At 47.3% G+C, this 27,720-nt stretch overlaps 2 protein-coding genes and 1 long non-coding RNA gene across 5 annotated transcripts in view; 2 read left to right on the top strand and 1 right to left on the bottom strand.

Moving 5' to 3' along the window:
* Positions 1-6,108: 6,108 nt before the first annotated feature.
* LOC136576782 (histone H3.3A) lies at positions 6,109-12,743 on the top strand. Its single transcript, XM_066576346.1, has 4 exons — positions 6,109-6,210; positions 9,008-9,151; positions 11,481-11,634; positions 11,714-12,743. The coding sequence occupies exons 2-4, from the start codon at positions 9,024-9,026 to the stop codon at positions 11,840-11,842; spliced, it is 411 nt and encodes a 136-aa protein (XP_066432443.1). The 5' UTR covers positions 6,109-6,210; positions 9,008-9,023; the 3' UTR covers positions 11,843-12,743.
* A 2,397-nt stretch (positions 12,744-15,140) lies between these two features.
* C8H7orf50 (chromosome 8 C7orf50 homolog) overlaps positions 15,141-27,720 on the top strand; it is a 255,846-nt gene continuing 243,266 nt past the window's right edge. The window contains exon 1 of one of the 3 annotated variants that reach the window (XM_066576343.1): positions 15,141-15,226. In XM_066576343.1, coding sequence (XP_066432440.1) covers positions 15,213-15,226 — 14 coding nt within the window. In that variant the 5' untranslated portion in view covers positions 15,141-15,212. Of the gene's footprint in view, positions 15,227-15,844; positions 15,912-27,548; positions 27,592-27,720 lie in introns of those variants that run through there. The other 2 variants (XM_066576345.1, XM_066576344.1) reach the window with 2 other exon arrangements.
* Positions 17,077-18,345, bottom strand: LOC136576779 (uncharacterized). The gene is made up of 2 exons (XR_010786404.1): positions 18,200-18,345; positions 17,077-18,166 (listed from the first exon to the last, which is right to left on the bottom strand). It is a non-coding gene; the product is annotated as an uncharacterized lncRNA (long non-coding RNA).

Here is a 27,720-nt window from a genome sequence, read left to right on the forward strand (position 1 = left end):
GTCACAGAGCATAACACTCTCCCATAGATGTCTATGGGTTCCCTCCTGTTAATTGTGTGAATGGCCCATGAGTTCTGCTATAAAGCATCTGTAAATACTGTTAATGGCAGCTCGGACAAGATGGCTGTCCCCATAGTGATGCACAGACAGTAGAATAAAAAAAATGTACAAGCGAAGAGTAAAAACAGATTGTTGGAAATAGTGTTATTCCTCCTATACACACACGTGGTAGCTCGTGGTACTGCAGCTCAACCCCCTTTATTTGAATGGGAATGAGCTATAGTGCAAGTCAGCCCATGGCCATGAGTAGCACTGTTTCTGGAAAAAGTCATATATTTTTTTCTAATCCCAGAAATAAGTGCACTAAAGGGTCACTCACACGAACGCATTTGCGATGCGTATTATGCCTGCAAAATTTGCGTGTACAATACACAGTTGCAGTGTCCGAGTTGCAGGCCCACGGCCGAGGAGATAGTGGGGTAGATTGCGGTCTTGTCACGGGGCTCTACCATCTCCTTCCCCGGGGGTAGCACGGGACCCGTCCAAGTTACCGGTGGGGGAGTTTCATGGGGTAATCCAAGATGCGGTCTACCTTAAAGTCCTGTCACTCGTGACGCCACCGTTCCTTCTTCTGTGGAGAATCTGGATGGTAGAAATAAGTAGTCCACCCACAGTGAAACATTTAATGCAAAGCCGGGAACGGTCGGCAGTGCTCCTTTACTTGTAGAATTACTTACAGTCCAAAAACCGAATACACACACCAGCAGGAAAATGGTGCAGAACACAAAGTGGTGTGACAGGGAGGAAATCGCAGGATGTCAGAAGAATCCACAGTCCATGTTATCTGTGGGGTTCTGTTCGCGGACAATCTCCTTCACTCTCTCCAGCTCTCTACCGGTCAACACTCACATTTGGAAGATGGGCACTCAACGCTGCATGACGGTTCCTCTCACACTCTCAGTCCTCTAGATTAGTAGCATGAAGACCTGGGTGAATTGGGCCTGGGGCAAGCTGATATGAATCTCTCAGCCTCTTCTATTTTGGACCACATAGAGCAGACAGTGTCTATGTGGCTCACTTGCAGAACAACACTCCACTCCTTCCTTCTCTCTTGCAGGCCCAGACTAGACTTTCTCCCCGATCCAGACTCAGCCTGCCTTGCAGAACCTCTTGCAAACACATATCTACAACACACGATCATGTGACACACAACAAGATACATTTTTCAGACATCTCACATACCAGTTAACCCATTCAGTGCTACAGAGGTGCAATACACATCAAATTCATGCAACACAGAGGACACCACTGACAACACATAGGCACAAGACAAATGCATTCACACTTATGAAGGGGGCCGTTAACTCTGGGCCACTACACAGTGACTAGAACCCATTGCTTCCAATGGGTTTGGTCACATATGCGTTTTTTCCTTGTGCATTTCGGTTGCACAACAAAACCTTAGTATGCCCTATTTTGATGTATATTACACACCAATTAGCTCATGTTAAACTTAATTGGCCATTAAAATCAAAGGGGGCATGCTTACGTGTGCTGTTGCAAAAATATAGTAGAATGCGCACAGAAGCGTGCAAATATGCAGCGCAAATATGCTTACGCCCATGTGAAGCCGGCGTAAGATTACTTTCCTGGTGAGCTTGTACCAGTTTGCAACCTCTTTCTCATCCACCATGTTGGAAAATAGTTGAACGTAACTGGTTTTACATATGACTGGATGTTTCTCATCATGGTGCCTTTCTCCTCGTCTCGATTCAGACGTAATCTGGTTGTGTCATATACACCTCTCACCTGTGCCGCATATGAGAATATATGCAGAATAGAGGGAGGAATATAAAACTATATTTACCGCCTTTGGTAATATATCATCCTAAAGTCGACCTATTAGCAGAAAACAGATTTGAATGTCTTATTTATATACTGAGACATGATTAACCCTTTGCAATCCAATTTTGGATTCAGGGTTTCCTAGGGGGCTTTCTCTTTCTGCCATTATACAATGGCCCCATCTGCTGGCTAGAGCCAGTACTGTGGTATGGGACATGCTGGAGAGGCCTCTGACAACAGAGCGGCCAGTAATCTACAGTAAGAATACCCTGCCAGACGTCTTCCGACATCGGAGCTGTACAGCCTTCAATCAGAATGTCTTCAGACGTCAGACAGTGGATTGGAAAGGGTTAATTGACGTTGTAGGCCCAAAGCCTGAGGCTGCAGTACTGAGAGATTCTGATTACATAACCCTTTCTACAAGGAGCACTGTTGTATAAGAAACCTTGTTTGCAAAAAAATAGTAAAATATATCAAAACTCACATCCTAACGAATGGGAATAGTAGCAAATATATGTAGAACATTGGTGTATTTGGTGACTTGAATCTACACAGTTCTCAGACAAATTTTGTGTCGGGACCAGATGGGGAGATATATCCCTGCCATTGGTCTTTTGTGCTGTTTGCACTCCAATCCGCCAGTTCTGGGTCCCGTTTCCAGTCGTCGAAGATGGCCACCCCAATTTTCTAACTCCCTATGCTAAAGGGCCTTTTATTAATTCTGTTATTGTAAGTCAGCATTAAGAATGCTTATTAGCTAAAGGTGCCCAAACACCTTCAGCAGCTGTCATATGAATGCTCGTTCAGCTGACCGCTATTTCTGCTGACTCCATAGGCAAGAACGCTTACTTCAGCTGGTTCAACCGCACGTTCATGTGTATTCTATGGGCAGAAGGATGTAAAACAACCGGCACACCTTAGACTAAAGTTAATGAAAATGGTTGAAATCAACCAAAATGATTGTTCACTGGGTAAAATATAACAATGAGGCTTTATGAATGAATTCATTCAGATGGCTGGCGTACTTACACGGGTAACTAGCTGCGTATATATACGCTCATGTGAATAAAGCCTGAATGATCATTTTAACAACCGACATCTCGTGTATCAGGATCACGGCCACCAACTTCCTTTTACATTTTCCGGAGGGAAGCTGTGGTTCCCATCTCCCTGCCATCGTTCCCGAAAGCAGCCGCTGTCATCTCTTTATCTATGCTGCTGGTTTTTTTGTTATCCATTAAAAGATATCATATCTACAAGATCACTTGGTTGCTCTTACTGAGAAGAATCACACTTTCCTCTTTACAAGTCACTGGTCAGACCATACATGGAATATTGTGGACAGTTTTGGGCACCGGTACTCAAGAAGGACATAACAGAGCTTCGGCGGGTACAAAGGTGGGCAATTATAATAATAATCTTTTTTTGTATAGCGCCAACTTATTCCGCAGTGCTTTCGAGCATGGAAGAAATGCAAACAGTACAAAAATTACAAAGTGAGATACAATCAGTTTGAAACAAATGGGGTGGGGGAGGGGGGGGGCGCGATATGGGGAACACAGGCAGTAGGAGATTTCATCAGTTATTAGAAAGCAAATGGGGAGGGGCAGTGAGTAGGTGCAAGGTTAGAGGTCCTATGTGATAGGCAGGGTGGAAGGTGTGGGGAGCCATAGGGAGGGGTGGGGACTAGGTCAGGGAATTTAGTATGCCTCCCTGAAGAGGTGCGCTTTTCAGGCGCATCTGAAATTTCTAATTACTAAAGTAATTAAAGGGGTTGTCCCATGAAACAAAGTGGGTCTATACACTTCTGTATGGCCATATTAATGCACTTTGTAATGTACATTGTGCATTAATTATGAGCCATACAGAAGTTATAAGAAGTTTTTCACTTACCTGTTCCGTTGCTAGCGTCCTCGTTTCCATGGAGCCCGTCTAATTTTCAGCGTCTAATGGCCAAATTAGACGCGCTTGCGCAGTTCGGGTCTTCTTCTTTTCTCAATGGGGCCCCGTGTAGCTCCGCCCCGTCACGTGCCGATTCCAGCCAATCAGGAGGCTGGAATCGGCAATGGACCGCACAGAAGCCCTGCGGTCCACCGAGGGAGAAGATCCCGGCGGCCATCTTCAGCAGGTAAGTAATAAGTCACCGGAGTGCGGGGATTCAGGTAAGCGCTGTCCGGTGTTCTTGTTTAACCCCTGCATCGGGGTTGTCTCGCGCCGAACGGGGGGGCTGTTGAAAAAAAACAAAAACCCGTTTCGGCGCGGGACAACCCCTTTAATGGAATGGGCGGACTGCAATACCCAGAGAGGTTATCAAAATTGTGATTATTCGCTTTAGCAAAAAAGATGGCTGAGGGGCGACCTATTAATCATGTATAATATATTAGGGGACAACACAGTGATCTCTCCCATCATCTATTTATACCAAGGACTGTGACTGTAACAAGGGGGCATCCACTGCATCAAGAGAAAAGAAGGTTTCATCACCAACATAGAAGGGGGTTCTTTACTGTAAGAGCAGTGAGACTGTGGAACTCTCCGCCTGAGGACAGTAATGGTGAATTCGATAAAAGAGTACAAGAGGGGCGTGGATGCCTTTCTTGAGCGTTATTATATGACATGTTATAGTCACTGATTACTTTAGAAGGGTTGGTGATCCAGGGATTATTCTGATTGCCGGATTGGAGTCGGGAAGGAATTTTTTCCCCTTAAATAGAGAAAAATTGCTTCCAACTCAGTGGATTGTTTTGCCTTCCTGTGGTGGGCTCAACTTGATGGACGTGTCTTTTTTCGGCCTAACATGCCATGTTACGGAAAACTTACAAACAGCGTGAAACTGAAGATCTCTGTGTTTCTGGGCACAAAAACTGAAGTGTTTTCTTTCTGTTTAGGCTCAATTCACACCTGCATTAGGCTAATTTCACACAGGGGCGAGTGCAATATGGGGCTGTGAAACGTTCGCACTCGCCAACGTGCAATTTATTTTTTTTCCCTCATAGATGTAAAGTGTTTTTGTATCAAAAACGTCTCGCATCACTTCAGGGAAGTAGCGATCCTCCGGTGCGGCTGACAGCAATGGGAAACCTTGCATCGCTTCACACTCACGTGCACCTAGCACGCGGGGGCTGCTTTGCCGGCAACATTAAAAACAATGGGCGATGCGAGGGCGTGACCAAAGATAGGGTGATGCGATGCGGGAAAAAAGCGCTCATGTGTATGACCTCATTGAAACAAATGGGGTTCCTATTCGTGAGTGATTTGTGCTTCCCGCAATGCGAAAATCTTGTGCGAGATTGTCGCTCGTGTAAAACTGGCCTTAGGGTGCGTTCACACAGGCGCAGGCGAGTCACGCCTGACACTCCATCCGTGTGCTGTGCAATATGTGAGATACCATACATCTACGTGTCCTATTCTCGTGCAAGACTTGCACGACCTGCGCTTTTTTTCATCTACGTGAGAAAAATTGCCCATGTAAATAGACCCAGTGTTCTGTTTACATATGAGTCTTTTGTGTCTTGCTCGCACGATTTTGTCAATTGTGTGAACGCACCCTTAGGCTAACTTCACACGGGCGAGCGCGATATGGGGCCGTGCATCAGGGCCTGATATCGCGGTCGCCAACTTGTGATTTCCCCATTGATGCGTGGCGTTTTTATGTGAAAACAGCCTCGCATTACTTCGGGAAAGAAGCGATCCTCCGCCTCGGCTGTCAGCCGTGACAAGAGGACAGTGGAGTTTCCCCCATTGATTCCAATGGAAGACATCGTATCGCGTGCACCTAGCCCGTATTGTGCTGCCGCCGCCAGCCCCATTGGAGACAATGGCCGCTGCGATACGAGAGCACGTACAAAGATAGAACATGCCGCGATTTATTTCCCGTATCGCATCATATTGTGATACAGGAAACCATCGCTCGTGCGTATAGAATGCGGCTCATATTTGTCCGCCTTGTAGCCAGATTATGTGTTTTTATAGCTCCACATAGTAACATTCTTTATTCCAGTGACCATTACTACTCTCCTGCCAGCCTGGTGCCCCTCAGCGTGCCCTCCCTCGCCCCCTCACGCTGGCACTGACAATTGTCACTCAGGCTTCTGCTCTTATTATTATTATTGTTGTACATTGTGCTCCTCTGAAGCCGCGCGCTCACAGACAGGGCTGAGGGGGCTTGTTTCCCCGCCCTTTTGCACTCCACCAATCACCGATCGCCTCCATGCTCCCCAACCAATCAGAAAGCGCTCCCAAGGAAACAAAGGCGACGAATCAGCGATGACGTGGCGCAGCCTATTTAAGGAGAGGTGGCGGGCAGAGACGTACGTTATTACTCGCCTCGTCGGTTGTGTTCTCAGCGCGCTCTGTGACTGTTCGGTAAGTGACCGCTGCGGCGCGATCTACCTTACCGGATCTTCGCGGCCGGTAACTATTTGATCACCACGTACTTAGATTCACGTCTGTATTTCTGGCTTAGGATCCGGTAACGGTGACGTCATTTTACCGATCCGGTGTATCGCCGTTAAAATCCGGTAATTGTTTTTTTTGCGGTTAGTTGTAATTTGGGTTGGGGAAAAAATGAGATAGAAATCGGTGGAGTAGGTCGCGGTGGCCGGTAGAGAGGTCAGGCGGTAAGTTCACCCCTCCCCCCCTTGTTTCCCGTAGCTCGCTGGGCGCCATGTTGTCTCGTCGCTTGGGGGAAGAGGAGACAGGACGTGAGAAGAAGCTGCCCTGTAATGGTGGATGTCACCCCGTGATGGGGCCTGGCGCCCCCTCTCTCACCCCCCTGGGGTAGTCCGGCTGCTGTGGCCGGGGTGTAGACTACGGTGCGGACGGGCCCGACAAACAACAATAACAGCCGCTGCTTCTCCTCAGGTTATTAATGGCTCCCGCATTTTCCTCCCTCCCTGATGGTCATTGAGAACAGTACGGTTAACCCTTTATTGTCTAGCTTAGTTGTGCCAAAAAAAAGGCCCAAATAATACAAAATGTGGAGTTCTCGGCCAGAAGTAACATTTTTCGCTATTTTTCTCCCTTCCTCACATTTCTACATTTGTTTTGTGCTGGATGATAAAGATCACATAATGGCGGGTGTCTGGTGAGGTGTAGTGCGCGCGAGCGGCCGCTAGGGGCAGCAGTCACAGCTCCTGTGTGAGGCGGCCCGGCGCTGCGCTGACACAGGATGTGCGCTCCCCGCAGACATGTGCTCCTCAGCGGGGGGTGCTGCTCGGACAAGATTTAACGATTGGTTTCATCTATGTGGAGATCATTTTGGAGGCTCTTGGAACTGGACGTTTGAGGGAAGGAGTCCTTCCTGTTACTCATCTCACTGGAGGGCATTAGTCATCCCCTGCTGGTCACATGACTAGATATGCTGGATCTATAGTATGTGCTCTTGGTATGCCTGCTGGGGGCCATTTGGATTACTTTTTGCTCTAGCTGTAAGTTGTGGTATCTGCATTGGAAGAATCGTAAATGCATTTCACTGGTAAAGCACAGACCTCTGCTGTGGAGCTCCCGGAGGCCATAACTACACAGGTGACTGCATCCGATGCGTTTAGTCACACCGGATTTTCCCTGGGACTGGGTGACTTCTGAGTTAAAGATGAGAAAATTATAGTATATGCTATTTTTGGCTAATTGTCCCTTTTTTATGGGTGCCAAAAAAGGTGCTCATGCATGTATAACAGCATGCACTTTTCCACTTTTTTTAATTTTTGTTTTTCTTGGAAGTCTGTACCTGTGGTGAGTCTTGTGAGCTTCTCAGACAGATAACACTTGCCTGTGGCCTGATTCATTGAAGCTGATCTGTGTGGGAATCTTGATGCAAGTACCATGTGGGATTCATCTAAAGTGAGTGACCGCCATGGTTTTTTTTCCTTCCAGTCCCACTTGTTCAAAAAGTTTTTGACTTCATCTTGTTATGCCGCCCTTGAGACTTTTTTTTTCTTTTTTTTTTTTGTAAGGGGGGTTGTGGCTGTCTGCTGCACACTGAAATCACTGATTTACACCAGAAACTGGCAATAATCATGGCACAAGTCTACAATAGGTTGTATCTACTGTAGACTTCTGAGTTGGCACATGGCCAGCATAAAATGAACCAAAGTTAAAAGATCTGTATTTCTTAAAAGTGGTGCAACTTAAACTATCTTGGACAAGTATCAGAAGATTATCTTGCATAAATGTCCCAACAACATGTAAAATATCTGTTTTGTATTAAAGGGCATTCCAGAACTTGGTATTGAGTAGGGGTCCATCACTAAGGGTCCCCACTGATAATCCAGCCTGCTGAGGTCATCATTAGGAAGTCCTGGAATACCCCTGTAGCTAGAGCATGGATTGCCATTCATAAGAATGGCATTCTTCAATGGCACATATTTAATGTACAACCTCCCATGGGATGTGGGGTGGGGGCTCGTCACGGTGGTAGGGTCACTGATTAGACTCTTGGTGTCTACACATAGTAGATACATTGCAGTTTCTGTCCATATTTGTGGGTGGAAAGATTAGTGGTGATATTGTAAAGACCTCTAAAGGGAATAACTTCCTGATTAGTGGGGGTTTTGCTGCTGGGACCCCTACCAGTGCCTAGAACTGTCCCCAGACTCCCTGTATTAATAGTAGTAGCATGCATGTTATGCTGGGACCCTCAGGATCCTGTTTCTTGTGGCAGTGGTTAGACCACACACTAATCAGCAAGCTGTTCCCTATAGAAGACTGTCTTGGCATTAACAAATTTAATGTACACATTCAAAACTATGGCAAGAGGTTTAGATCCCTAGAGCATAAAGTCAATCTTATTGATACAGAAAGATTCTTTGTGTGAGCTACTTGATGATCTCCACTGATAATGGGAAGTGGGTTTTGGCATGGGATACACATGAAGCTTCAGCATTGGACTACATAAAGTTATATACTCCTATAGTTCCCATTCAAACTGGTGGACTATCAATGGTTCAGGACAGCAGGTTTATAGTTTCCTTTGCCTTCTAAATGCATCTTAACAGAAGACAACTTTTATCTACTTGTCAACTTGCCACTTACCTTAAGTGGTTGATAATGGAGGACAATGGCCCTAACTGCACAGCTTGTGACTTCAAACTTGAGATTGAAGGCTTCCAATGGTAATGAAGATTCTTCTGTTCATAAACTAATTTTCTTTCTATTTTTCTAGCCTGCATTCCTGAACGATGGCTCGTACAAAGCAGACTGCCCGTAAGTCTACTGGAGGAAAGGCTCCTAGGAAGCAGCTGGCCACCAAAGCTGCCAGGAAAAGTGCCCCATCAACTGGAGGTGTGAAGAAACCTCACAGATACAGGTAACATGGCACTTATTACTCAGCAGGTTCATGCTGCCACAGCATGGCACATTGTCTAGTAAAATGACTAACACGATGAAGGGAACCCAACTGACCCCACCAGTGTTCTTAAGCGCATAGTTAGTTCCCACTAGTGATCATTATGAGATGGCCCAGCACTGCTCTCAGATGGAAAACTGGAAGTTATTAGTGCAGATGTGATTAAAGTTGTCACACCTGACATTTGTGATCTGAAAATACAAGGGGTTGATTAGCACTGGTTATACAGGTATTGTGCTGGAACCAAAGCTCTTGGGCTAATTATCAATTAGTAAATTAGTAATTGTCCAGAAATCTTCAGTTGATTGCTTTTAAGTGGAAAGTGAAGTTTCCTGGCCATCTGCATTAGGCTGCATTCAGACAAACGTATATCGGCTCGGTTTTCATGCCGAGCCGATATACGTTGTCCTCGTGTGCAGGGGGGGGGGGGGGGGGGGGGGTGGAAGAGCCAGGAGCAGGAACTGAGCTCCTGCCACCTCTCCAGCACTCTGCACTATTTGCAATGAAAGGAGGTGGGATGGGGTGGGGCTAAGTCTCAAGAATTAGCCCTGCCCCTGGCCTGCCTCTCCCCATTGCAAATAGTACAGAGGGGGCAGGAGCTCAGTTCCTGCTCCTGGCCCTTCCGCCCCAACCCCCCCCCCCCCCCCCCCCCCCGCACACGAGGACAACGTATATCGGCTCGGTGTGAAAACCGAGTCGATATACGGTAGTTTGAATGCAGCCTTACAGTGATGGATGGTAACAAAAGTGGACAGATTTGCTATTGGAAAACTGATGGTGGCAGCTTAACACTTATACCCAGCATAATTATGCACAATTGCTAGCTCAAGCAGTTTGCATAATTGTGCAGTGTAAATGCATGCAGTGAGAAAGATCAGTAACAAATTGCTGAATAGAACTTTCATGCAGACCTAAAACAATGTTGGTCTCCACTAGTCTGTATAAACAGGCAGTCCTTTATGAACTGCCTGCTCACTGAATGGAGGCAGGTGGGCTTGAACAATTCTGGCTGCTATTCTGCCATTCATTGAGTACTGACTGCTCCTGTATGAATGCAGAAGAGCAATAATCACTGGGACGGTTGTTGGCTGCTCTAGTGCTCAGTTATCCCATGTAAAAGTGATATTGAAGGATTTGGAGTCTCAGTAATGTCTTGCTTTGTGTGGAAGCTAAACCACATCTTGTACACTGTCTCTATTGTGCATTAGTGTAGTGGGTATTTGGTAATGTTAAATGAACTGTAGATCCACACTGTGGCTGCAAATGGGTTGGGACACTCCTGATAGTAGTGGTTCCAAAAAGGTAGCCTGTAGAACCTAGGGCTTCCACTCTTGCATTTGCGTTTTTGTTAACTCGATTGTCAATGGGACTCTAATGTTAAAAAAACACAACGCACCAAAAACGGAAGTTGCGTTTTTAACATTAGCAAGTCCCATTGACAATTGCGTTAACAAAGTGTGCCCTTAGACTCTTCATTTGGCTAAATGTTTAATCATGAGGTTTAAAGGAGTTGTCCTGCTTTTAGTTTGACAACCTAACCTCACGCAAGGTTAATAGTAAATCATCGGGACCCCTTGTAATCGGCTGTTTCCTGGGCCACTAGTGTAGTATACAGAACTATGTTGCCTAAAGCTGACAGCTCTATACACTGTGGCCTGAGTTGGTATTGCAGGCTTAATTACTTTAATATCGCTCAGCCTGCAATACCAAGCTGAGCCACTGCACAACATATTGAACTGTCTGCTTCTAGTAGCAGAAGTGCTCCCTACATGAAGATGCCAGTCCAGAGAATGACCGATGGCCACAAGTCTAGGGTGGAAGACCCTGAGGATAGAGTATTGGCTACAAGTGGGACAATACCTTTAATAATCTAGCTGCTTAAAAAAATTTGTATAACCACTCATGCTGGCAGGAAATGGACATGTTACATATATAATCTGTAGATGCTGGGTTCTATAAGCTTCACTTTAGTGTTGTAAAGTTATGCTCATATCTGCATTTGACGCTCTGTAAGTCAATGGAGTTTGTCACTTGTCATCAGTGTTAGAGTGATTCAGCAATCATTGTGGCTTCTGTTTATAACCACACTGCATATGTGAACTGAGCCTAAAACTTGTACATTATATCAAACTAGTAGAATTATATATAAAACAATACTGTAAATTGACTGCCCAAATAGATGTTAGATTGGGTATAAAGGTGTCAATACAACATATAAACGTTTCCACACATGTAGGTGCAGCAGCCATCTGGTGATGCCCTTGTATGAAAATGTTATTTTTAATTTCAGGCCTGGTACTGTGGCTTTGAGAGAGATCAGGAGGTATCAGAAGTCTACTGAGCTGCTGATCCGTAAGCTTCCCTTCCAGCGTCTTGTGAGGGAGATTGCCCAGGACTTCAAGACTGATCTGAGGTTCCAGAGTGCGGCTATTGGTGCTCTGCAGGTGCGTCTGTTAATAGTGACTTTATAAATCTGTGTAAACTTCATGCCAACGTGTACTGACTGTCACATTCCTCTTCTAGGAAGCAAGTGAGGCATACTTGGTGGGTCTCTTTGAAGACACCAACCTGTGCGCCATCCATGCAAAAAGAGTAACCATTATGCCCAAGGACATCCAGCTAGCAAGAAGAATCCGTGGAGAACGTGCTTAATTTTTGCGGGGAATTTGTTTTTGACCTTTAGATTTTCTTTTTTTACAAACTGTACATAAGTGTGATGTCTCTTTATTTTATAAAGGGTTTGTTAACTGTAGAGTAGTTGACAGTAAATGGGTAGTACACATTTTATATGACATTCCCTTAATCCTCAGGTTTTTCAGAAAAATTTGTATCTACAGCTAGTCTTCTGTGGCCCTTCCCACTTCAGAGTTTGCATGCCTCAGCTCAATTCTCTCCATACTTTGGTATCTTAAGTGTAACTCCATTGTAAATAAACTTTCCACTACCTCAATGGTCTTGCTGTCTTTAGATTGACATGGGTCAAAGCGAACAGACATCCATTAATGTGTTAGTGGTTTATTACAGGATGGTCAGGATCTAAGGCTCTTGACTCATTAATGTGGTAACGGCCAGCATGGTAGTTTGTGGTTTACAATAGAGAACATTTCTAGTGTTAAGGCTAGATAAATGTGGTGGTTTCTCCTAATCACTGTACCTGGTTTGGACTGAGTAGTACATATTGTGATGTGTTGGAGGCAACTTATTGAGTAGTATCAGTGTTCTGTACCTGGGATCAGGGGTTATCATATGCCATCAGTCATCTGAAAGCTTTCATGCATTGCTATAAATGATCATTTGTGTGCAGACCGTTTATTTTTCTTACCAGCAGTTAGGGGGTTGGGTAATACAGGGGTTGATCAGAAGTAAGGCTTCATTATACAGCATGTGCAGGGTAAACCATGTAATGGTGCAGACTTAATAAATGCAAATGTCAACACATTAAGATCTTAAAAGCTGTTACACTTGAGATTAAGTGGTGTGATCTCCTTTAACCTGTCCGCTACTATAAACCAATGTTCAAGATTTTTACTTAAAATAAACCTGCTTGCCTAAATGTTCAATTTTTTTTACTTTTTAACAAAAGATGGTCATAACTTCAATAATGTAGAAACATGCATTTACTACACATGAAGGAATGGGCCTAAACTGGATTGTCTTTCTGAGCATCAACCTATTGCTGAATCTATAAAGCTCGGTACTGGTTGGGTGAGGAGTGGCTACAAGGTTTCTGCTGAAAAGACTAGGGCTGGGTTCTCAGACAGCAGAATCCCACCAACAACCTCTCGGTTTGGCAGCAGTAAAAAAAAAAAAATTTCTACCGGTAAAGCGCTACTTCAAACCCATGGCACTTGGCTGTGGGTTTTGGATCGGCTTGGCCGTATGCTTTTCTGTTGCAGCCGGCACACTCATAAAGAGCACGGCTGCAACACAAACTACTTGCATGCTGTCGTTAATGTGTCTGTCAGCTTCGCCACAACAGATTCACCTCCCTGCGTGGACAAGATTTTTGACAGATCTCATCCACATGGCTGGCTAATGCCAGGATTAGCAGGTGGATTTGCCGTAGCGAAACTCCAGACAGAATTACCACGGCAAATGTGCCCTGTATGAACCCAGCCTAGGTGTTCTGATGTCCTATGCTGGAGGGTATCCAGGTGTTTATAACATGAGTGGTTAACCAAGGTAGCCCTGCACACTGCAGGGTTACTCATGGTGAGGCAGAAGTCTGGACACCTGTTTAACTGGTGTAGTTAAGAGAATGGACTACCAATGTGAAAGTATTTTGGAGGGAGGCAACATGTCTTAAAGGGGTTGTCTCGAAATCAAGTGGGGTTATATACTTCTGTATGGCCATATTAATGCACTTTGTAATATACATCGTGCATTAATTATGAGCCATACAGAAGTTATTCACTTACCTGCTCCGTTGCTAGCGTCCCCGTTGCCATGGATCCGTCTAAAATCGCCGTCTTCTGGCGATTTTAGACGCACTTGCGCTGTGCGGTGAATGGGGCTGCTCGAGCTGGAGAGCTGGTCCCTGTAGCTCCGCCCTATCACGTGTGCCGATTCCAGCCAATCAGGAGGCTGGAATTGGCAATGGACCGTACAGAGCCCACGGTGCACCATGGGAGAAGACCCGCGGTGCATCGTGGGTGAAGATCCCGGCGGCCATCTTAGTAAGGTAAGGAAGAAGTCGCCGCAGTGCAGGGATTCGGGTAAGTACTAAACGGTTTTTTTTTTTTGTTGTTTTTTTTTTAGCACATGCATTGGGTTTGTCTCGCGCCAAACGGGGGGCCTATTGAAAAAAAAACCCCGTTTCGGTGTGAGACAACCCCTTTAAGGACCTTTTCAGCAGCCATTTTGAAACTGCCATTTTTACATTTGTTCAGGATTTTCAAGTGAAACGACATGTTGGCTAGACTTGACTCGCACTGAAGTGTCAGGTTTGTCTTGAAAATTTTCACAAAGTGCTTTACATGTCAGTGTCCACTATTCTGCAGGATGCCCATAGTTAAAAGTTTAAGTCTTCAAACCTATTGAGGAATTGAAGGTGACGTCGTCACAGCACTGTAGGATTCACTGTTTCACATAATATTGCATGGTCCACATACAGGGGACTTGAATGTTCCTGGAGATAAAAGTTCAAAGGTGTTGGCAGCCATTCTACCAGACTGCAACAATCTCTGGGGTCACTAAGGCTGGGTTCACACGGGGCATATTCCCATCGGAAATCTTGCAGTTTGGCCGCAGCAAAAACCGGGAGAACCGCCGTAGAAAAAGCTGCGGTGGCTTTGAAGCGGCCCGGCCGCTTGCTTTTCCGTTGGGGCTGGCGCTTCCATAGAGAAGAGCGCAGCCACGACGAAAGTAAATAGACATACTGCAACATTTGAAACCGCGGCAGCCGCGGTTTCAGCTGGACTTACCGCAGCGGATTAGCCATCCCATGTGGATGAGATTTCTGAAATCTCATCCACATGGCTGGCTAATCCTGAGATTAGCGGGCGGATTTGCCGCGGCTGAATTCCACACGGCAAAACCGCCCCGTGTGAACCCAGCCTTAAGGTCAAGGGTCAAATGCAGTATCAGTCACCTGAAATGGCAAATTCTGCAAGTCTTCAGTGGTCACAAAGGCTGGATGAAACACTTCAAGCATTTCCCAGAATGGTAGACTGAGCATGTCCTCTAAAGCACTTTGAAACTGGTCTCGCAGCAAAATAAACACTTCCAGGAAGCCTATTCTAGCCCCAAGATCACATGCCCCTAACCATTTTATAAACCTGAGGTGGCTTTCAGTGATTACCCAAAGCATCCCCACCAAAAATAAATGCAGCCTTTCACCCAAATACAAGCGCATTAAAGTTAACTTTCCCATTGCACCAGTTCAACGGGTTTCCAGACTCTGAATGCCTGTGATTGGCCAATCACAGGGCTTGCTTTGCTGAAGGTGGGTATTCAAAGCCCCAGCAGAAGCTGAGCAGGCAGATGGGGAGGACTCAGCTGTTTGCCTTCGGAGACCATCCGGATGCCACGGACCAGGTGCGTGTTGAGTCTTGCTATGTTTGGGGCACCTGAGCTAGGTCCTATTTTCAGGGGAGGTCTTAGTTCAAGCCTCCCCCAAAAACCCGATAGGTCTTACTATCAAGGTAGGACCTATTTTCAGGGAAACAGTATTGCTGCGATCAGCTGACAAAGTGATGGGGAGCTTAGCATAACTAAGGCTGCAGCATATTTCACTCCCGGCTGTGTGAATGGATGATAACGTGGTTGCGGTTTTCTCTTGTTCATACAATTTTTTTTTTAAGCTGTGATGCAGGTGGCCGAAAATCACATTGCCCGTGTGAATAAAACCTTAATGTGCTAGCAAGGGTGCAACTCATCCTTGTGCTGTAAATGCTTGTATGGCCACTAGAGGTCTTACTCCTTGCTCTCCACTACCAGATAATCCAAGATATTACTGGAACTAGGGGATTGCTCATTGCTGAGGACTATAGAAATTGAAGGGATGTAAGCTGCTGGAGGGGGTGTGGATCTATAACATCCTCCATGCTGCTTCTCTGCTAGGTGCTCAAGCAGGTTGTTCTGTGTGGTGTATAAGACCAGCTCAAGGAGGACAGATGGATACACCAGAAATACTACAGCTTGTAACTGAATGTCCACAGGCAAAATAGAGTAAAACCACACAGGTCGTCTACGCCCATAGGGAATCATTGGACACCCACAGGTAATCAAATACTCCCGAGTCCCCTGCTCTTCAGTTCCACAGGTGAGGACTCAGGAAGCGTGCTGGGTGCACACACTGATGTCAGTGTGCATCCGGGCTCAGCGCGAGCAGGAGGAGAGTGGTGCTGAATGCAGGGAGCAGGTAAGGAGAAGGGTTGGGGGAGGGTTAATATTACTGCTGCAGAGGGGTTAATATTGGTGCTGGAAGGAGTCAATATTACTGAGTGTGTGTGTGTGTGTTATTGCTGCTTGGGGGGTTACTATTACTACTGGGGCCACTATGTGGGTCGCTATTACTACTGGAGCCACAATTTTTTTTTTTTTTTACTGGGGCCACTATGAGGGTCACTTTTTTTTTTTTACTGGGGTCACTATCCGAGTCACTATGACTACTGCGACCACTATAGGGGTCACTATTAGGGCTTGGTCACACGGGCATAATCATATTTCGGTCGCACAAATACGCTATGTATTTGTGTAATCGAAAATCGCTTATGCCTGCATATTTGGGCACGCAGAAAAGAACGCAGATGGGCCCACTGAGACGGTGCGCTAATATGCAGTGAATACACAGGTTTCCTGCACATTCACTTCAATGGCCTATTGGGGTGCGCAGTACGCAACAAAATAGGTCATGCTGTGTGACAATATACATCATGTGACTGAATTCACTGAACTCATTGGCTTCTATTCCCTGTATATTATGTACGCAAATACCCTTATGTGAACGAGCCCTTACTGTACTGTCTTACAATCGGCCCTTTGAAGGTCACCATAAGCCTGATGTGACCCTCGGTGAAAATGAGCTTGACACCCCTGCTTTAGAGGTATAAGCCATAAATGTTGAATAGTGAAACTGGCATCTATACAGAAGGATTACATCTCCTGGAACTCCTGCAACATCTTGGGCTGCAGCTCTTGGCTTTGAATACATCAAATGCTAGGGAGTCTCAGCAGCCATAGAAGACCCGATCTAGCTTCTGGCATACCAAATGGCACCATTCTCCATCTGTGAACTCATATCTACCTCGTGCACAAGTAGTAGTTTTCATCGCTGCAAGTCATACACCCCGTTCACAGTAACTCCTTAAGATGACAAACAACTATGGAGAATCAACACAATTGCAGAAGTCTGTGACTGTGGACCATACTAGACAAAGAGCCAATGACATGGATGGAATAGATTTATACACTGTAGATACAAGGCACATTAACCCCAACTGTGAGAGCCAGGGTGTGATGTTACTGCATGGGTGTGCTGCACAAGTGGTATGAAGAACCACCTTGGGCGACCTTCACACATTCTGAGCGGTGTCTATTCTGCAGACGCCACAATTCACAGGCTCCGCCACAGTTGTATATGTAGTTGCGGTTTTATGTACGGCTTTTCTGCTGTGGTAGATTCTGCTCCAAATTCACACTGGCAAACAAACTTCAAACAGAGTCCGTGTGTTTCCACAGCAGAGAAGCAGCAAAAACCCACATTAGTTTATTGGGAACTTTGATTTACTCATTAATCTCTATAGAGAAGATAGATTTAGGTTTTTGCAACATAAATACACAGGATTTCACAACCACGGCGGTCTTCACATTTCTGATTTTCTATGGCCACCTGCAGGGACCAGTGCGGGTCTTACCTGCTCCTGCGGCTCTGTGATGAGCGCAGCTGGCCCGGCCATACTGATATTTCTGTGCGGGCCTCTGCAGGACCCGCACAGAAATAGAACATGCCGCAATTTGTTTTCCACGTGTGATTTCACGCGGACAAACCGCGGCCGTCTGCCTAGGATTGCGTTTTCTAATGCAATCCTATGACAGCGGTCACGGGCGGACATTCTGCAGGAAATCCTGTCGCGGAATTTTCGCCTGTGTGCAGGGGGCCTATGGCAGAAAAAAAACCGTGAAGTAGATTTATTAAATCTCATTCGCTTGCCTTGTACGGTAAATTCTGCCTAGTTTCCTGCCTGTGTGAAGGCGACCGTAAACCATCCTCACAGACAGCAAGGTTAAACCCCACAGCCGCTCTGCACCATTTAGGTGCGGGTTTACTGCAGGTTTTTAGCCATGCAATGCCTACAGCACATGTGAAGGCGGCCTTAGGGCTGCACTGGGCGGCTTCTGGATGCAAATAAAGGCCAGATATCCTGCAACTGGTGAAGAACGCATACAATGTATTACAATGCAGATTCTTCTCTCTGGACAGAAATGATTTCCTTTAGCAAGAACTGGAGTAAAGACCCCACAGGAGGCCAGTTCCTCCAATAAACAGTGCTTGCTGAGTAGTGGTACATTATTACATGCTGAAGACACTTTATAAAGTACTCCAGGACGATAATGGAACCCTCAGTCTTAGGGGCCCGGCCCTGTATCCCACCAGTTGGGGGTCGATTGTCCTGTTTCAGCCATTCCCGTGTTTCCATCCTAGAAACATTCACTTTTTCTCATTTTCTTTCCTCTTTCTCTCCTCCTCTTCTTTGCTCTTCCTTATCTCTTCCAGCAGTTCAGGGATAGGTCTATATAGAATCTTATCAATCTCTGTTTCTTCCCTAAACCATATCCATAACAGCAACGCGGATAACAGTAAACTCACTGGCAGCACCTTATACCAAGGCCGCGCGTAGTCACTCCCAAAAGACTGGGCGACAGTCCATCGCCGGTGGCTGCCTTTACTCGTAGTGAACTTTATAGGCTTGTCGTCTACCTTCTCCTCTGTATCATCCGGACGGCTTTTTAGATGAGCTTTTTGAGTGTTGCGGATAGCGAGTGCCGGCTGCAAAACCCTGGAATGCAGAAGAAACGCAAGTCAGGCGCGTTCGAATAAACTTTACAGCCAACCAAAATACTGGAGAAGATCCGAGCCGGCGTCAATGAAACTCGGCTTGTCCATGCAGCGGCTCACGAGGACGAGCCTGCAGCTGCTATGACAGTTCCCTGTGCAGGGACAGACTTATCAGAAGTGGGGGCATTTTAGCCAATTTGTTACCAAGAGCCTGTCATATCAGCAAGGCCGGCGGCCCCGCCGACTCCAACTAGGACTCTTTCATTCAAACTCATTCCGGTTCCTCTGCACCAGCGCTGTCAATCTGGTAGGAGAGCTGCACCGCTCACTGTCAATCAAATATGGTATCACCCAATGACAGTCAGGATGGTACCGCCCACTTGACACACTTAAGGATAGAGAACTAAGAAGATCCTTTACAAGGGAACAGCAGTAAACAGAAACAAAAGAAAGATATTGCTGAAGTCAGCAGGGACAAGGCTGAAACAGGGGAAAGGACAGGTGCTCTTTAAATTTAGACTTAACCCCTTAAGGACCAGACACTTTTTAGGGATTTTACCCATGTGGTGGTTTTACTGCCCCTTTTTTTCCCCCTTCAGCTACTAAAATTATATTTGCTGCGTTTGTCTCTATAGGGCTATTTTTTATATCTTTTTCACAGTTTGTTTTGTTTTATTGGGGGTAAAAAGCTAAAAAACAAAAGTTTTTTTTTTTATAACATGTTTTGGATTACAGGGCGCATATGGACACGGTTTTGGGTCATTTTCTTTTTTTATGTATATTTTTTAAATTTTATTCTGTAATTTTTTAACTTATTTTTGTAACTTTTTTGTCACCATCTATGTCCCCCCATGACGTCATAGAAGACCTATGGGGGACATTCACATTTTTTTTTTCATTACACACTTTTCCACCGGAGCTGAGCCATCCATAGGAGCCCCAGGTACAGCAGGAAATATCCCACTGTAGTGACAACAGTCACTGGCAGAGCTGATCGGGGTTCGCTAGGACCCTGTAGATCTGCTGTGCCAGGGGATCCCGGCGATCATGTGACCACCAGCTCACGTAGTGGAAGAAACAGTGCCACTTCTTCGTACATGGCGCTCGTTGAGCACTATGTACCCCTGGAAAGGAGACAGTAGAAGTGGTTAAAAACTGCTTCTCCCTTCTTTTCCGTGTTCTCAGCTGTGAATAACAGCTTGACAACCCGACCTGCTCCTGCTTGATTGCAGGAGCAGAGGCTTTAATTCTGGACTGTATTTCTGTGGTTGGGCGGGATTAAAACCTACGACCAAGCGCCATAAATTTACAACGCTTGGTCCTTAAGGGGTTAAAGAGACGTACTATCTTTGCACCCCTCTCTGAGAGCCCCACAAGGTAGTGTCTGTCAAACCGATTACAGTGATATGTCTGCTGTGGGGATCTATCTATCAAGTAGTTTGGGAGAAAATTACATGTTACCAGTAGCAGCACATGCATAGAGGACTACTTATACCGTGTTTTGCCGAAAATAAGACAGTGTATTATATTGATTTTTGTTCAAAAAGGTTTAACTTTTTTACATGTATAGCTGCCTGGACACTATTTGAATTGACTTTTTTAATTCACTGTTAGCAGGGCTTAATTTTGGAGTAGGGCTTATATTTCAAGCATCCTCAAAAAGCCTGAAAAATCATTTTGCATCCTCAAAAATTCTGGAAAATCATGCTATGTCTTATTTTCAGGGAAACAGGGTAGTAGTCCTTGATATTTATGATCTGCAGGCTAGTCCCCCTCCCCCCCTAGTAATAGGCAGACAGTCTGGAGGTCGGGGTAGGTGTGGCTAGCCTGCAGCTCATGAATATGCAGGACTACTTTTGTGCCTGGCTGCTACTAATAAACTGCAAATTTCTCCTAAATCAGCATTTCTCAACTCCAGTCCTCAGGGACCCCCAACAGGTCATGTTTTCAGGATTTCCTCAGTATTACACAGGTGATGTAATTATTGCCAGTGCCTCAGAATATCCTGAAAACACCTATTGGGGGGGGGGGGGGTTAAGAAACCCTGTCCTAAACGGTACTGTTGTATCTTGACACCACCGGAAGCTAGGAGTGGGACAGCTGTCACCAGAAGTGAACGCCCCTAGCTTTGGATTGGCTGACAAGATACAACAGTAATGGGCAGGGGAGCGAGCAGGACACTGTGTATCCCGACAAAGTGACTGGGATGCACGGCGGATGGGGACACCGAGCATCTGACAGTCATGGCGACTGAGGCGGGGTGCATCCAGCAGCAGACAGCGGCTGACAGAACACAGCAGCGGCAGTAATCTAGCTCTATACAATGCGGCTGCTTCTTACAACCGACACCCGCCCACAACAGCTCCGATAAGCCACGCTGCTCATCGGAGCTGTTAATCGTTTAAATGCTGACATAAATTCTGACAGTGGTATTTAAATGCCACAACCAAAATTCGGTCCCCAACCAATATCCCGTACGACCACCTTTGATGAGATTACAGGTTGCTGTGCAGTTGTCATGGCAGCCGGGGGCCCCAGGGCTGCCCCTGTCAGATTGCGGTATGATCAAAGCATCACAAGTTCATGTTTTCTATGAAAACTAAAAGAAAAAAATTAAAAAGTTTTAAAAAGTTTTACTAATTATTAAAAAAATTAAAAAGGTAATAAAAGTTAAAAAAAAACCTTTTGCGATATTTATCATAAAATAATCTTAATAAAAACAAAAAAATACATATTTCGTATCACTGAGGCTTTATTCAGACATCCGTATATTCATTTTCATGCCTGGCCGAAATACGCTGTGCCTCTCTGCAGGGGGAGGAGGCGGGCCGGGGGCAGTGCACTGAGCATCCCACTCCCTCTCCACTATTTGCAATGGGAGGGGGCGGGACAGGGAATGAGGGCACAGAACTCGGGCCCACCGCGCCCGTCCCAGTGTCCCCCTCTAAGAGCGCCCGTCCCGGTGTCCCCCTCTAAGAGCGCCCGTCCCGGTGTCCCCCTCTAAGAGCGCCCGTCCCGGTGTCCCCCTCTAAGAGCGCCCGTCCCGGTGTCCCCCTCTAAGAGCGCCCGTCCCGGTGTCCCCCGTCCCCCTCTAAGAGCGCCCGTCCCGGTGTCCCCCGTCCCCCTCTAAGAGCGCCCGTCCCCCTCTAAGAGCGCCCGTCCCGGTGTCCCCAGTCTCCCTCTAAGAGCGCCCGTCCCGGTGTCCCCAGTCTCCCTATAAGTGCGCCCGTCCCGGTGTCCCCAGTCCCCCTATAAGTGCGCCCGTCCCGGTGTCCCCAGTCCCCCTCTAAGAGCGCCCGTCCCGGTGTCCCCAGTCCCCCTCTAAGAGCGCCCGTCCCGGTGTCCCCAGTCCCCCTCTAAGAGCGCCCGTCCCGGTGTCCCCAGTCCCCCTCTAAGAGCGCCCGTCTCGGTGTCCCCAGTCCCCCTCTAAGAGCGCCCGTCTCGGTGTCCCCAGTCCCCCTCTAAGAGCGCCCGTCTCGGTGTCCCCAGTTCCCCTCTAAGAGCGCCCGTCCCGGTGTCCCCAGTCCCCCTCTAAGAGCGCCCGTCCCGGTGTCCCCAGTCCCCCTCTAAGAGCGCCCGTCCCGGTGTCCCCAGTCCCCCTCTAAGAGCGCCCGTCCCGGTGTCCCCAGTCCCCCTCTAAGAGCGCCCGTCCCGGTGTCCCCAGTCCCCCTCTAAGAGCGCCCGTCCCGGTGTCCCCAGTCCCCCTCTAAGAGCGCCCGTCCCGGTGTCCCCAGTCCCCCTCTAAGAGCGCCCGTCCCGGTGTCCCCAGTCCCCCTCTAAAAGCGCCCGTCCCGGTGTCCCCAGTCCCCCTATAAAAGCGCCCGTCCCGGTCTCCCCAGTCTCAGTGTCCTCTGTCCCCATATGAGTGCCAGTCCCCATGCCCTCAGTCCCCCTATAAGAGCGGCAGTCCCGGTGCCCTCAGTCCCCCTATAAGAGCGGCAGTCCCGGTGCCCACAGTCCCCCTATAAGAGCGGCAGTCCCGGTGTCCCCAGTCCCCCTATGAGTGGCAGTCCCAATGTCCTCAGTGTCCCTATAACAGTGCCAGTCCCAGTGCCCTCAGTCCCCCTATGAGTGGCAGTCCCAATGTCCTCAGTGTCCCTATAACAGTGCCAGTCCCGGTGCCCTCAGTCCCCCTATAAGAGCGGCAGTCCCGGTGCCCTCAGTCCCCCTATAACAGTGCCAGTCCCAGTGCCCTCGGCCCCGCTTGATAACCCCACCGTGGCCCCCCGGCTGCGGCTACCTGCGCACGGTCACATGACACAAGCTCCGGTGCATGGTGCCCGCTCTCCAGTACTGAACAATTACAGCATCCGCCCGCCTTCCCACTCATGCTTTGAAGGTCGCCGGAAGCGGAAGTGACGCCTGTGAGGGGCTTTCCAGTTAGAGCACTCGGGCGCCATTTTAACTTTGGGCAAATTAAATTCGTAAGACAAAGTAAAACATATTGTCATGGAAAGAAATGTAGTCTTGTGATGTAAATGTAGACTGGCTGCTTGTGATATGGAAACAACATATCGTGAATGGAGCTGTTGGGCGGCTGGCGGCGACATAGTTGCCGTGTGCATATTAACAAGTTCTGTGGTCTCTGGTCTCTGTGTGGGACGTAGTGCTCCAATCGCCCTCTAGCGGTGAGATGTGTTATTTAGTTGGCTGCAGAGACTATCTTGTCCTCTAGAGGGAGACGTCACACAATATAAACTGTATCTAGAGAATTATATGCATTTATAAGGATTTAGCAGCAAAATATTAAAGGGATTTTGCCTCTTTTTTACTATTGATGGTCCACCAGTGATCCTCCAGCCCGAGGTTAGTGCAGTGTGGCCAGACATGTCATAGGTGGCTTCAGTCTCATGGGAGTAAATTTCATTGGGTTGTATTCCCTGCGTATTATGTGCGCAAATGTGAATCCGGCTCAAGGCCTCCTCACACAGACGTTTGTACAGCGTTTAGTGCTGCCTTGTCAGCGCTGCGCTAAACGCTGTACAACGCCTCCATTCATTTCAATGTGGCTGTTCACACAAGCGTCAAAACGCTGCGCTATGACAGCGATGCATGTTCTATGTTTGGCTGTTTTCAGCCCTGCGTCGCCCATTGAATTGAATAACTGGGTACCACGTTTTTGACATCGCTAGCTGCACGACCTAAAAAAAAAACAAAAAAAACCCCCCAAAGCTCACCTAGCTGGCGCCGACTGGGTCCCTCCCTCTGCTTTCCGGAGCTCCGGGCAGGCTGCCGGGCACTTGTCAGCGGCGACAGAACATCTTTTGCTAATGATGGGGTTTGAAGATCCCGCCTCCAGCAAGAGATTGCTATAATTGGTTCATCAAGCACTGGCTCAGCCAATTAGAGCCAGGGCTCAATGAACCAATCACAGCCATTCAATGAATGGCTGTGATTGGTGCATCCAGTGATGGCTTTGATTGGCTGAACTCGCAGGTCTGATTTTCCCCGTGGACATGAGACCTTAGGGTGGACCTACAGAGGTGATTTCCTGCGCAATTTATGTGCATTGTGAGTTGCATAGGCAAAGAGCTCATTATTTTTAATGGATGCATTTACATTAGCAATTTTTCTCCCGCAGCGCTGCAAGTAGGCGTCCTCTTCCCTCCAGGGGTGTCAGGAGTTTGGGAGCGCTGCTCTTCTAGCATTATTAGCACCGGTGAACCCATGAAACGAGGACAGGGAAATGTATCTGGGAGGAATATTTTCTTGGACCTTTGCATGTACGCTGGTAGCATGTTTACACATAGGGGACATCATGCCATTTGTAAGGGCCAGTCTTCAGGACTGCAGGGTTGCTTTTTTCAGGGCGACCACCCTGCTGTGGGGGCATATGTATAGAGCTAGGAAATGGCCTTTTTACATAAGATGACGGGTAAACGACTGCATGAGCGCTGATGTCACCACTAAGGTCGTGCAGAGCATTTACACTAACAGACTTCACCACTGGATCGCGGGCTCCTCGCTCTGCGCTTAACCTTCTATGTGAAGCGCTTAGCTGGGAACGTTTAGACGGAACGACAAGCCCGCGATCCAGCGATGGTTTTTATGCTGACTGAAAGTCGGTCATAACCAACAAACCAACAGCGAACGAATAGTGAACTATTTTTTTTGGCAATTAACGCTCAAAGTTGTTTGTTTGAACGGATTGTGAGCGCTACTCGTCCCGTGTACATGGCCCATAACTTTTGCTACCCGTGCCGAGTTGCCCCTCTGTGAGCTCCTTCATTAACATTAACCTGGTTACAGTACCACATAGTGAGGCCTGTTTGTTCTCTAAGGGCGGCTTCACACGGGCGTTTTTGCGTGCGCAATGTGCAGAGAATAGAACCCATTGGTCTTAATGGGGATGTTCTCATTTCCTTTTTTTGAGCGCCCATTTCCTGTGTGCACAAAAAAATAGAAACTGCTCTCTATGCGCATTTGTGCACCAAACATCCCCATAGAAGTTAATGGAGGGTGTGTAAATGCGGGCCCAATACGCAAGAGGATGTGCCGATTACTGATCAATTCTGTGGAAAAAAACATACCATAGCCATTTAAATTGGGGTGTGTTTGTTTGCCGCACGCAAATGAACATCGCCTGTGTGTGCAAAAAATACAACAAAATGTGCCGATACACGCATAAAAATGACACTAATTACGCTAATTCACAGCACAAATACATTATGCTAAGTCGAGCACAAAATTACAAAAGCCCGTGTGAAGTCGCCCATGAAGTGTATGTACTAACCTTCTGTCGTGTGTGATATGTGATTGGCCACACGGTTTGAGGGTTTTCCAGTGAAAATACTTTTGATGACCTATCATCAGGATAGGTCATCCATAGTGGATCAGCTGATTGTGTGCCTGCTGACAGCGCCGCACTTACAGAGGTCGGAGCGGAAGCAGCAGAAGTCTCTGCGTCGACCTCTGTGTAGTGGCCAACACCATTGAAATCAACAAGAGCTGCGCCTGCAGTTACAAGCGCCGGCCACTACACCGAGATCGGAGCCGTGGCTTCCGCTCCGACCTCTGTGTAAGTGCGGCGCTATCAGCAGGCGCGCAATCAGCTGATTGGTCAGGGTCCCAAGTGGCAGGCTCCCGCCCATCAACTATTTAATCTTTGTGGTCCAATTATCTACAAGTTACTATTTTGGGGTCCGAGATTTTAATTAGATCTCAATAAGAGTATTTTTAGAAATGGCGGATTTGTTCGTTAGGATTATTTTGGATGCTCACCTGCCCTAATAGGATGTATGAAGGAGGATGGCGTCTTGGCGCAACGCATTTAGCATCAAGGTCGAAGAAAAACCGTAGATGGCGGGAAAAGCTTTCTTAACACTTCCATCATTATTAGTTTTTCTATTTTATCATAGAAACAAAAAAAAAATGAAACAATGGCGCATCAGATCGGCCATGTCACAAACACCAGCGCCGCCCAACGGGACCCATTGACTAAAACAGATTCCATCATGCTGGAAACGTAGTGCTGCACGCTACGCTATTTTGTCTTCCGCCTGGGTGCGTTCACACATTGCTTCATTGGGGCTGATTTTTCACAGTGGAAAAGCCACGTGAAAAACCACGTCACAATCCACGCAAAAATTGCATCAAAATCCCCACCATTGGGGGCGGGGCAATAACCCAACAGTGAGGGTTTTGGCGCAAATTTCTTTACGATGTGTGATCCTACTCTTTGGCCAGGCTCACACCAATGGGGCGGATTCTGCATGTGGATTTCCGCAGCGAAAGATCTGCGATACATCGCAGAAAGTAATTGCGAATGGTCGCAGAAGCGATGCACAGTGTATCGTCCGCGCAAAAGAAAGCTCTCTCACTGCTTTCCAGGCTGTATTCCGGATTTCCCTATGAAGTTGCGAGTGTTTCCGCCGCTCATACGCAATGTTAATTGTGTACAGGCGACGGAACACTCGTATCCATTGACTTCAATGCAGGCTGTCCGTGTTGGATCTGCGCCAAAATAGAGCGTGCTGTGACTTTTCTTCCGCTCGCAGACTCCGCAGTTCCTATACGCACATTTGAGCGAACCATTGAAAGTTCATGCCTTTCAATGCCCGCATATTGTCCGTGCGGACGCCGATCGCGTAATACGCAATTCAAATCCACCTGCGTGAGCCCGGTCTAAGGGCATTAACAGACGGGCGCATGCGCAAGTACGCTCGCGACGGAGCGCATCAGCACGTGAACCGGGAGTTTGAATACTCAAAAGAACACCTTCCTCCCAAAAAAACCCTGGTTTGTACGCTAATATGCTCTGTAGCGCCAAGCGTATTAGCGCATGCGCCCATCTGTTTAAGCCCGACGATTGGTCCTGCCCTCGAAAAACAACGTGCGAGAGAGATAGGACAGGTCTTGACGTTTCTGTGCGCAGTATTATCACGCGGAAATCCCGCTAGTCAAAACGGAACCATTGAAATCAGTGCTTTCATCATGTTTTGAGGAATCCTTACAGAAGTCTGAACAGCCTAACCTGCTTGCTGCCAGTTTCCAGGCATTTATACTACATAAGGTAGCCTCACTGGGAAAAAAGTGAACTGGCTACAGAGCCGCCATATTGGAAACCATCTTGAAAGGAATGACTGAAGGAAATAGTAGGCTTTTATTTATGAAACAGAAGAGAATTTCACTTGTGGGAACGTGGTTACAGTGGAAGAAAGAGATTAATGACTGCCGGATCTGAGGTGGAGGAGATGATCCGACAGTCCGGTAATGATATTACCACACGGCGCGCAACTAGCACGCAGCAACAGCTCGGCGTACCCTAGCAACCAGAGCCGCCGCAAAGGGCCGTCGCGCATGCGTACTTCTCGCGTGTGCGCCCCTAGCGGTCAGGCTTGGGAACAGGCGGGGATTAGTTGAGGCTGCGGCGTGGAGAAGGCGGAAGTGACTGCAGTGTACAGTAAGACAACGTGGGGTACCGGGGACGGTCGTGTGTGTTCTTATGGTGTGCTGCCCCCCGTGTTCTCAAGCAGCAGCCCCCTTAGAGTCTCTGCTGCTTACTAGGATTGGCGCTTTTAGACGGAGCGAT

Source organism: Eleutherodactylus coqui, chromosome 8 (assembly GCF_035609145.1).
Source record: "Eleutherodactylus coqui strain aEleCoq1 chromosome 8, aEleCoq1.hap1, whole genome shotgun sequence".
NCBI lineage: Eukaryota > Metazoa > Chordata > Amphibia > Anura > Eleutherodactylidae > Eleutherodactylus > Eleutherodactylus coqui.

Bases quoted from the DNA above. Each gene is read 5' to 3' on its own strand.
- LOC136576782 (XM_066576346.1), top strand. From the start codon at position 9,024: ATGGCTCGTACAAAGCAGACTGCCCGTAAGTCTACTGGAGGAAAGGCT. The intron at 9,152-11,480 runs GTAACATGGCAC...TTTTAATTTCAG, and splicing joins AAGAAACCTCACAGATACAG to GCCTGGTACTGTGGCTTTGA. The intron at 11,635-11,713 runs GTGCGTCTGTTA...TTCCTCTTCTAG, and splicing joins CGGCTATTGGTGCTCTGCAG to GAAGCAAGTGAGGCATACTT.